At 38.5% G+C, this 12,058-nt stretch overlaps 1 protein-coding gene across 6 annotated transcripts in view; it reads left to right on the top strand.

Annotated features, from left to right (window-relative positions):
- nek10 (NIMA-related kinase 10) overlaps window positions 1-12,058 on the top strand; it is a 122,684-nt gene that overhangs the window by 40,597 nt on the left and 70,029 nt on the right. For all 6 annotated transcript variants that reach the window (XR_011889711.1, XM_072283170.1, XM_072283172.1 and 3 more), the window contains 4 exons: window positions 1,242-1,466; window positions 4,810-4,949; window positions 9,839-9,900; window positions 11,646-11,723. Coding sequence is in view for 5 of the 6 variants with exons in the window: in XM_072283170.1 (XP_072139271.1) it covers window positions 1,242-1,466; window positions 4,810-4,949; window positions 9,839-9,900; window positions 11,646-11,723 (505 nt within the window). In the remaining variant the exon portion in view is untranslated. The remainder of the gene's footprint in view (window positions 1-1,241; window positions 1,467-4,809; window positions 4,950-9,838; window positions 9,901-11,645; window positions 11,724-12,058) is intronic.

Below are 12,058 nucleotides of genomic sequence, written 5' to 3'. Positions count from 1 at the left end.
CGGCCCTAGTGCCCTTCCCTTGGACAACATCGGTGGCGTGGAGTGGGGAGATTTGCAGCATGGACAATTGCTGGTCTTCCATACAACCTTGCCCAGGCCTGCGCCCTGGAAACCTTCCAAGGCGCAAATCCATGGTCTCACGAGACCAATGGATGCCTATTAGAATTAATTAATCAAATATAGGACTACCCAGTATTGAGTTTTTAACACTAGTCTTGTGAAGGGTATTTGATCTGAGACATTTACTCTGTTTCTCTTTAGTGCTTGACCTGTTGAGTCACCTGCATTTTGTTTTTATTTGACTTCATTGTTGCTTGGAGTGTGTCACTAATATGAGCCTATTTTTATGGAAGAAAAGTGCAGTTTTATAGATTTTACAGATTCTTGTATGATTATTTTATAGCTTCATTGTATAAGATTCAAGATCGTTTAATGTCATTTCAACTATACAAAGTAATTGTTACTCCGGATCAGATGCAGCACAAAAAAAGAATACAATAATAAAATGCAGAGTGATGCTTGACACAGGAGTATCTGTACATAAGGAGACTGACAGGAAATTATGAAGAGGTGGTGGTGGAGGATATGGAGGGGTTGGTTTGTGGGTGGAGGTGTTGATCAGCTTTACTGCCTGGGGTAAGTTACTGTTTTCAGGCTGGTGGTCCTGCTGTGGATGCTACGTAGCCTCCACTCTGATGGGAATGGGACAAACAGTTCACTAGCAGGGTGAGTGGGTCTTTGAATTAATCCTTGATATACAGTAAATAATCATTTTATTATTTCCTAGATTATCAGGTGAACATGTTATGTGTACACCATAACATCAACTGAAAACTGTAATATGTGAAAAAGGATATCAGATTTATTATGTACGTCACTTGTCTTTCTGTAGATTCAATTGGAGGAAAAAAGACAATCAGCATTTCCAAATTTGTGTCATTGTTCATGAAAGTGAATTTTTGTTAAGCTATTGAGAAAGTTCTCTAATTCCTCAGACAAAAATTTGGGATTGTATGTTCTGTTGTAGAAGAAGTGGACAATTTAGCCACTGTCCTTTAAAACACATACAAAATGCTGGATCAGGCAGCGTCTATGGAGAGGGATAAACAGTCGATGTTTCAGGCTGAGACCCTTTACAGGACCGGAAAGGAAGGTGAAAGAAACCAGAATAAGAATTAGCCTCTGTCCTTTCTGGTTTTTGATTGATTGATTGCTCTCTTTAACACTGATGGTTTTTGCAGAATGACAGCTGAGCTGCTTCGCCTGCTCTGTGCAGACGCTCAAGTGAGAGAGCAGGTTAAGCTCTATGAAGGAATTCCTATTCTCCTCAGCCTGTTGCATTCTGACCACCTCAAATTGCTGTGGAGTGTTGTTTGGATCCTGGTTCAGCTCTGTGAGGATCCAGATACCAGCACTGAGATTCGTTTATGGGGAGGCATCCAGCAACTCCTGCACATTCTCCAAGGGTGAGCTTAAAATATTGTAAAGCACCATTTAATTTGATCCTTTTGTGTTAGTTACCTGTTACAAAACTGAAAGTACAGGAAGATACTTCTGTTATATATAATACAGGAATAGGTTATTCCCAACTGTGCAGTACTGATCTGTGTGCTATATAATGCATTGACTTACTTCTATGTATATATATATTTCTTTCAGTAATTTATAGTTTGTATTATTATGTATTGTGATGTACTGCGCTGCAAAACAATAAATTTCATGACATATGCTTGTAAAATTAAACTTGATTCTGAATAGTATTGTGACTTCTGTGCAAGAAAAAAATCTTGCATGTAAAATACTTCAAGCATAGTATTGGATTTTAATATACAGTAGATGAACGAGGATATTTATGAAATGAGACAGTTTCAAGCATTGGACTTTAACGTAGGAGCAGAATTAGGCCATTTGGTCCATCAAGTCTGTTCTGCCATTCTATCATGGCTGATTCGTTATCCCTCTCAACCCCATTCTCCTGGCTTCTCCCATTAACGTTTGATGCCCTGACTAATCAAGAACCTATCAACCTCTGCTTTAAATACATCCAATGACTTAGCCACCACAGCTGTCTAGCAATTATTTCCACAGATTCACCACCCTCTGCCAACAGTATTTCTCTTCAGCTCTTTTCTAAAGGGATGTGCCATCGTTCTGGGACTGTGCATTCTGCTCCTAGACTCTTCCACTGCGGGTAACATCCTCTCCACATCCACTTTATCTAAGCCCTTAAATATTAGTGAAACACCCTGGTTTCCTTGGCTGTGTAAGTCTAGGGAAGACAACCTCCGGCCCCTCCAAACTCCTGAGATTGAGGCGCACTCCCACTCCAAACCCCTGTTTCTGTGTCATTTGCTACCCCGTTACAAATTAGTGCCACAAAGTAACTGACAGTACCCTGCTTATGATTCAAAGTTATCTTTATGATTCTTAATTTGACTAAGGGGTTAGTAAAGGAAAGAGCCCATTTTAATGAAACAGTCTAACGTGCACAAGTTGGAGCTCACGGTTTCTCTATAGTCACCTATCTCCAGTCGATCTCACCCCGGCTTCGTCGAATTGTGGTCCTGCTCCGGGTCGAATACTATGACCTCTTCTCTCCTGTGTCTTCCCTCTTCACTTCCTCTCGAACAAAAGCGCCAAGCCCAGCCTTAGTGTCCCTCACCAGAGGAACCTCCCCTTAATTCAACCATCCTAATTGGATGGCACACATTTCTCCTCATCTTTTATCTTCAGCAATAACCCAAACAAGCTGAAAACAGAACAGACTGCTCTTACAGAACTGCCAAAATGAAACACATACAGCATAACTGTAAAAATATGAACCAGGGCATTACATTGATAGATTTCAATGAGAAACCACCCCCCCCACCCCCCGCCTTCATTCTTATAAACTCCAGCACTAGTTTTATTACCTCTTGAAATTGATAATATGTTTCCTGAATTGAAAATAGATATGTAGTTATATTTTGATGCATTCAGGGAATTTAGAATCCAGTGACTTATATTGTGAAAAATAATTATCGCTGAAGCATTTTGATGGTTTAAGGAATGATGTTAACATCCATCATTCTGCCAATTAATTAAGATGTGTGTAACTCCAGTTGGAGAACGTTATTAACTTCAGGGCTGCTGTTCAAGTGAGGCTACAACACACATGATTCTGTTTTGATTTTGATGTGATCCTATTCAAGTAAGATTAGCACAGAATGACAAAAAAGGTCTGCATGTCATGTTGGGCCGAAGGGCCCATTTTGTTGTGTATAACTTTGATTTATGTGAATGTACTTGGAAGTAAACATTCTAGCATTGCCGATTGAGAAATTATATTGTCTTTTCCACTGTTAAGTCATTAGCCTGTGTACTCAGTCGTTTCTCTCCAGTCTTTCCAGATATTTTGTACTGTGTTGTTAAATTGTTCATTTCTCACAGTGTTCACCACAACATAGGAACTCACCTTCAAGGACTCTACAACTCATCTTCTCAGTATTATTTATTTATTTATTTGCTTGCTTGCTTGTTTGTTTATTTATTTATTTATTAGTTTTATTTTGCTCTTGCAAAGTTTCTCCTTTTGTACATTGTTTGTCTTTGTGTGTAGTTTTTATTGATTCTATTGTATTTCTTTGTTCTCCTGTGAATGTCAGAAAGAAAATGAGTCTCAAGGTAGTATTTGGTGACTTCAATAATAAATTATTTTGACCTTAGAACTTTATGGATGCTTGTCACATGTATAGTACATCGGTGCTGTATCTATATTTTTGTTGTGTAGTTTAATATGCTTTATTTTTTAAGTTTGCCAAAAATAAACATTGATTATGTTACTTTTGGTGTATGTTGTGAGGAAAGATATGAAAATAACTTTTGCTTGTTCCTAGATGGTATGTAATATTGCATGCCTTACATCTGTTTGATTAAATCATATAATTTCTGTCTTTATTATAATCTGTTTATTACCATAAGACAGTAGGAGCAGAATTAGGCCATTGGTCCATCGAGTCTGCTTCGCCATTCTAACAGGGCTGATCTATTTTCCCTCTCAACCCCATTCCCCTGCCTTCTCCCGAAAACCTTTGAAGCCTTAACTAATTAGGAATCTATCAACCTTCCTTTTAACTATACATAATGACTTGGCCTCCACAGCCATCTGTGGCAGTGAATTCCACAGATTCACCACCCCCTGGCTAAAGAAATTTGTCCTCATCTCTGTTCTAATGTGGCGTGCCCCCTGGTCCTAGACTCTCTCACTATAGGAAACATCTTCTCCATGTCCCCTCTATCCATTAGCACAATAGAGAAAGTAGTATTTGTTGATGAAGGGTTAATGTGAAACATGGTGTTGTATCTTAAAGCTGTAGAGCATAGAATCCCTTGGTGACTGTCATCCATCTCTATAATATTCCACTTGCTGCCAGGAATTCCATATCCTTCTCTGCCTTACTCTTTCATGTAGCAGAAATAATTTAATCGATGATACAACTAGAACTGTTTCTATCAAATTGTATTAGAATTCCTCTTCTTCATAAACCCATCACCCCTACTGAGGCATAGGTGGCCAACAGCAGCTCACTGGAGTCCTCCGTCCTGGGCCAATCTTTGAGTTATCCCCAGGAGCAGTCCAACTTCTTTGTGTCTCCTTCCTCAAGGTTCTCCCAGGGACAGGGCCTGTAAGGTTCTGCTGGTTCTGTAGCTCTGGATTTTTATGGGATGAGGTTGCAAGCCCCATGCCCAAAACTCCTTTCTCAGCCAGACTTGGGGCCATCTACAGCAGAGTTTATGCATTTACCGATGTGTTTCTTTTTGTTTGCTTAGCGATAGAAACTTTGTATCTGATCGTTCTTCAATTGGAAGCTTGTCTAGCGCTAATGCTTCAGGGAGAATTCGGCAACTTCAATTGTCTGAAAAGCTGAGTACTCAAGAAATTCAAGAGAACATGCTCTCATTGCAAGAAGGTATAACATTTTATACTGAAGTGAAATTCTAGTGTAAGGATAAATTTTTGACGTAGTCCTTGATAATTTGATTAAAGTGTTTTCTTGGTTTACAATAAAGTATTAATGTTAGTTAAAAAATGACTGTTTATTTAACTGAAAAATAGTTAACAATGAAATGTATTGAAGTATAGATAAATGTTGACATACCAAGACAGTCCAGGGCCCTAGTAATGTTAGAACATGGAACACTACAGTACAATGCAGGAGCAGACCCTTTGGCTAACAATGTCTGCACCGAACATAATGCTGAATTAAACGAATTCTCTTCTGCCTGCTCATAATCTATATCCCTCCATTCCCTGCATGTTCATGTGCTCATCTAACAACCTTTTAAATGCAACGGCCATATCTACTATCAAAGCTTTCCCTAGCAGCCCATTCCAGGCACCTACCACTTTCTGTATTTAAAATGCTCGCCCCACACATCTTCTTTAAACTTTTCCCCCTCACCTTAACTGCATGCCCTCCAGTATTAGGTATTTCAACTGTGAGAAAAAGATACTGGCTGTTTAATCTATCTGTGCCTTTTATAAGCTTAGAAATGTCTATCGTGTCTTCATTCAGCCTCTGGTGCTGCAGAGGAAACAACCCACATTTGTCTAACCCAGTGTTTCCCAATCTTTTTTAGCCTAACGCCCCCCTAAAGAACTTTTGTACTTGCCAATGCCCACTTAAAGCACCTTCATACTTGTCAGTGCCCCTCTTAGGCACAATATACTATCCAGTATAGTGTAAAAACATGCCTATCATATGCACCATATGTTAACATGAGAGAAATATTTCTGTTTTTAATTTTTATTTGTCTTTAAATCTAGTTTACATAGTACTTTTGTGCTGTGCAGCAGCTTCGATATCAATGTTATCCTTGAGCTTGGTGGTTTTTAGCAAGGGTTGAAGTATCTGGTTCAAGTTGTGACAGCAAAGGCCTTAAGTCCCCACACATAACAATGTCCAAGTAGTTTCTGTTTTTTGTGAGTATGTGGTTCACTGCACTGAAGCCTCTTCAATAAGGTAGGAGGATGGAAATACAATGGAGTGCAGTTTGGCTCTTCTCTAAAGATCAGGAAACTTTGTATGATAGTGTAGCCATATCCTACAAAAGCTGACATTTTTGAAAAGCATCTTTGCTTCTTTATCATTCTGAATTTTGATAATTTCTTCTTGCAAGCTCTCTTCCTGTTCTTCCACCTTGCAAAGAATTACCCAGTCCGAAGTTTCCAGATCGTTCAAATCCTTGAATCGATTCCAAAATCCTTCCTCAGTGACTGCAGGTATAAGCAGTACTCTTGCAAATCACTGTCTGTGAAAGAGAGTGCCATACTTTACATGCAGGGAAATTGTGAGAACATTCTTCTCCCAATGTTTTGCTTATATATTTCCAACTTTATGATAAAAGTGGACACTGCACTTTTAGCCTGGATTAAATTGAAATTCTTACCCTGCAGTTTCATATTTGTCATACAGGTTGGCTAGCTATGCCTCATCTCCATGTAGAAGGACAATCTTGTTTCCAAAGCTGTTGTCAGCTTTGAGCAACAATTTAACCACCGTGTCAAAAAGATCAAAGCAACATTTTAAGCAGCAGCCTTTTAACAACCAATGCACTTAATTGTGAAGAAGCAAGCATTCAAAATCTTCATCGTTACCTTGGCATAACTGGCAACATATTCTGCTATTTAATGAATGAGCTTTAATTTTGTTGATAGCAGATATTACAAGAGTCATGCTTGAAAAAAGTTTTTAGATGCGAGATGTTAACGATAAGTTACACAGTGGATTGCAAACTGACTTGTAATTTCTTTTTTCGTAAATGCTTCTAAACCAGCATGGCAATGTGTCATATATGGTGATCCATTTGTTGCACAAGAAATCATATTCCTAATTGGAATATTTTTATTCTCAATATACATTTTCAGCTTGTCGTAGACTGATGCTCTGTTGATATTGCTTTTTAATGTTTTATCAAAGAGAATCTCTTAATAATTTTTTCCATTTTTAATAAACCGTAATATGCTATTAGCAATACCTCGTTGTCTCACACATTTGATTCATCCAGTTGTGTCCCAAATTCTGTTCTTTGTAGCTCTGTGCATAGTTGATACTGAATATCTTCACTCATTTTGTCAATACAACGAGCTACAGGGTTAATACTCAGAGGAGATGATTTTAAAATACTGGTATCCATTTTAAGAACAGTGGTGAGCACTTCTGATGCAGCAGACATTATTAATCTTTCAGCAATTGTATGAGATCTTCCACATTTTGCTATCATTTTGGAAATGTTATAAGAAGCAGTGAGACCACTATCAATGTCATTTTTAGCTTCCTTGGCAGGTGACTCAAGTGTGCAATGCTTTTCAAATGTTTCTTTCATCTTCATCTTCTGAATTGAATATCATAAGTAGCCTTTTCAGGGTGTCTTTTACAGAAGTGTTCCTGCAATCTTGATGGTTTCTTGGCTTCATTAGACAGTAGAGTATTGCAAATAAGACACATGGGGTGTTGTTGATCTGATAGGTACGGAATAAAACCGTACTCCAGGTATGTAACATTGTATTAACACATTTCTTAGCAGGATTAGAATTTAAGGCTTCTCTGCCTTCAGATTTATAGAGATTGAGCTGCATGTATTTATCCATAATTAACAGGGCTAAATTAAAATTAAAAAATCAACACAAACTGAGAATGTCTATCGGATGTTGACAATGGCAGCGAGTTGACACTGTCGGTCAGGTCTCATACCTCAAGTTAGGGTGCCGCTTACCCCCCCCCCCCACAAGAATCTTGAAGCCCCCCCCAGATGACTTCTATTTCCCCTAACACGCCCCCTTAGGACAGGTAACCGCCCCAGTGGAAATCATTGGTCTAACCTCTCCTTGTATCTCATATCCTCTAATCCTTTTGTACCTCTTCTAAACACTTTCTAAAATCTCTCCATCCTTCTTTTTTGGGGTGACCAGAATTGCATACACTACTGCAAGTGCAGACTTAACAAAGATCTATATACTGTAGCTATAATATGACTTCCTAACTCTTGTACTCATTACCGCTACCAATAAAGGTAAGCATGTCATATACCACCTTTACCACCCTATCAGCTTGGGTTGCCACTTTCACTGAGCCGTGACTTGGAGCCGAAGACCCACCTGTACATCAATGTCGTTAAGGATTCTGTCATTACTCGTATACTTCCTCCTTACATTTGACCTCCCAAAGTACAACACCCCACACTTGCTTGGATTAAACTCCATCTGCCATTCTTCTGCCCATGTCTTTAACTGACTAATATTCCACTGTATTCTTTGAACAGTCCTCTTCACTGCCCACAGCTTCTCCAGTCTTTGTATCCTCTGCAAAATTACTAACCCAAACATCTACATTTTCATGCAGTTTATCCATTTCATTCATTTATGCATTCAGCGGTTACTTTATTAAGTACACCTGTACACCTGCTCGTTAATGCAAATATTCAATCAGTCAATCATTGGCAGCAACATAAAAGCACGCAGACATTATCAAAAGGTTCAGTTGTTGTTCAGCCCAAACATCAGAATGGGAAGAAATGTGATGTAGGTGACTTTGACCGTGGAATGATTTTTGGTGCCATATGGGATGGTCTGAGTATCTCAGAAATTGCTGAGCTCCTGGGATTTTCACACAGAACAACATTAAGTGTTTACAGAGAATGATGTGAAAAATGAAAAGAAAAAATATCCAGTGAGCAGCAGTTCTGTAGGTGTTGTTAAAGTTAACCTTGTTAATGAGAGAGGTCAGAGGAGAATAACCAGACTAGTTCAAGCTGACAGTAACTCAAATGGCCATGTGTTACAACACTGGTATTCAGAAGCAGATTTCTGAATGCACAACACGTTGAATCTAGAAGTGGATGGGCTACAGCTAATAATAGGTACAGGAGGTACTTAATAAAGTGGCCAACATGTGTGTATATGTATGTGTGTGTGTGTGTGTGTGTGTGTGAGAGTGAATTAAAATTAAATTAAATTAAATTGAATTAAGGTTCATGTAGACAACGTCGTCTGCCCTACCTCATCAATTACCTTCAGCATCTTCCCAGAAAACTCAATTAAGCCATAAAGCCATGACCTGACTTAAACAAAGCCATGCTGAGTTTCCCTAATCAGACTGTTTTTCCTAATGTGCGTAAATCTTTTAGGATAAGATATCTGCCAAAACTCCTGAAGACAGGTGGCAGATCAACTGATGATCCCACTGGTGATAGCACAGGACAGTTAACACCTTAGTCCACGTGTATTTTCAATTCTAAGTTCTGTTGAATGTTAGTACAGAAAATTCTTCCAAATTTCTACATAATAAGGTTCTCCAATGATGACATACTGAGTCATCTGCTGGTTTTTATAAACCCTGTGATTCATAATTGATAATACTTGTAAGCTCTTTACACAGAATGGTGGGTGCATGGAACACTATGCCAAGGGTGGGGGTAGAGATAGATACAATAGGAATATTTAAGGAGCTCTTAGATAGACACGTGGATTATAGAAAAGTAGAGTTGGGCTTTATAGGAGGGGAAGGTTAGATTGATCTTAGAAAAGGTTAAAGGTTGGTACAACATCATAGGGCACAGGGCATGTACTGTGCTGTACTACGTTTACCTGCCCAAGTATGCTCTTGCTGTGGACCAAGAGAGTTCTATTAATCAAAAATCAAATAAATCACTAATATGGTGAAAAGTTGTAACAATGTTAATTTGTTATATTCTGAATAATGAAATGTGTTCCAAGATCTACAGTATCCTGTGCTGTGATGTTCTTCCAAAACTACTTTACAGAACAATATATTCACTATTGATTACGTTACTATTTCAGCGTGCTGTGCTGCCCTTACTGAACTAGTGCTCAATGATACGAATGCTCAACAGGTTGTACAGGTCAGTGTGGTCGAAGTTAAAGAAAATAACTTGTTAGAATACATCCTTAAAAGGTAATTGCTTACTTTGTACACCTTTCAAAGCCATTTTATCTTTGCTGAGGTTCCAGTGCTCTACTTATCATTGGGATTGATCGAAATTTATTGTGAGGAATCTTCAGAATGGCATCAAAATACCTCAGCAGGCTTGAGGAATACACTGTGATAGCAAATCTGATACTGATCTAACAGAACACAGGTCAAGCTTGAAACATTTACCACTGGAAAAGTTGAATCTGAAAATTTGAACAATGACATAGATGAAGGAAATGCATGTATTACAATCAAATTTTCTAGGTAATGTGACAGTAAATGAGTTAGCAAATTGTCAGATGGACACAGAGTCTGCAGAGGGATACAGATAGGTTAGGTGAATTGGTATAAAGCTGGTAACTTCTATAAAATGTGGCAAATAGTGTGGTTATCCACTGTGGAAGGAAGAATGTAAAAACAAATTATTTAAATGATGTGACAGTATAAAATGTGGTGCAAAGAGATGTCACTTTCTGGTGCATAAGACACAAAGGGTTGGCATTTTGACGCAGCAAGTAATTAAGATGGCTAATGAAATATTGGTCTTCATTGCAAAATGCATGAAGTATAAAGTTTCGATGCAACATTACAAGGCACTGACTAGATCTCATCTTGAAGCTGGCTTTCGTTCTGGGAGCTGTGAGACAGGATGGATGCTGTGGGGATGTTTCTCTTAGCAGAGATGTCTAGAATTTGATGAATGTTCTCCTAACTTGCCCTTCTCGAAGTCCACAATCAGTTCCTTGGTCTTGCTGATGTTGAGTGCAAAGTAGTTGCAACACAAGTCAATCAGCTGATCTGTCTCAGTCTTGTACACCTCTTCATCACCATCTGAGATTCTACCAATAACAGGCAAATGTCTAGAATTTCGGCAGGCTCCAATTATCACAATTTATTAGGTACTTAGCAAAGAGCAATAAAAAAGAAATTATGTTTAAGCGAGCAGCCATTATGTAATTGGACAGTGTTAGACCATAAGACATATGAGTTGACAAAATGGATAGGCTTTGGCACAAGAGGCTTAAGCATGTAGAGGTGAAGGCTCCAGGTAAGTTTCTGGCAGGTATCGGTTTTCCTTTGTCAGTTATTACATAGCCAGTGCAGTGAGAATGGGTCCAGGGTCAGTGGTGTGTTCTTCATGTGGGATGTGGGAACTCCGGGAGACTCCTGAGGTTCTGCATTTCTGGAAAATGGAGAATGGGGTTGAGGGGGAAAATAAATCAGCCATGATGGAATGGTGGAGCAGACCCAATGGGCTGAATGGCCTAATTCTGCTCCTATGTCTCATGAACTTATGATCTACTGTAACTAAGGGGTATAGATTCAGAATAAGGAGCCATCAATTTAAGTTGGACACGAGGATTAATTTCTTCTCACAGACGAAAATGACTTGTAGAAACTCTCTACCCCAGAGTGTTATGGATGTCGAGTCATTCTACATGTCACTGGACATTTGAACTGCAAAGGAGTCTAGGGGTTAGGGAGAGCGAATGGAAAAGTGGTGTTAAGGCTATGATTTAATCACTTATGATCGTATTGAGTGGCATAACAGGCTTTAGGTGTCACTTGCCCAATTCCTCAAGTTTCATAATGCCCTCATATATAGAACTGAAGGAATATATTACTTAATATTGCAGAAAACATCACAGCTCTTTTCTTAAATTCTTTTTGCAGGGAAATGGCATTTATGTGATAGGAAAGTTAATTCTACCAAGCAAGCAAAGAAATGCACCAAATTCAGATATTTTGCAGGTAATTCTTGATCTTATTTTCTAAAGTGACCTGTTTTAGTTTATTAGAGAAGCTATTTGCAGAGAGTATGACTTAAACATTTAAGACTTTGATAGAGTACTGCTTTGTTAAATTCTGAATGTAATCATTGTGTTCAGTCCATTTGCTGGCTTTTAACCAAAGCAATGCATTACATTGGGTTTCTGAGCACCTTGGTATATTATGTGGTCATACTGTAAAAAATATGTCTGCTTAAATTGCTTCAAATTAACTTTCCAGATTAGAACAAAAATGAATTACTGCAAAATATTTCTAATTATATTTAGTGTTTTACTCATTTGTATGACTATATCAGG

This window comes from Mobula birostris, chromosome 19 (genome assembly GCF_030028105.1).
Source record: "Mobula birostris isolate sMobBir1 chromosome 19, sMobBir1.hap1, whole genome shotgun sequence".
Lineage (NCBI taxonomy): Eukaryota > Metazoa > Chordata > Chondrichthyes > Myliobatiformes > Myliobatidae > Mobula > Mobula birostris.
The sequence above is the reverse complement of the archived record's forward strand: the minus strand, read 5'-3'. Positions and strand labels throughout refer to the sequence as shown.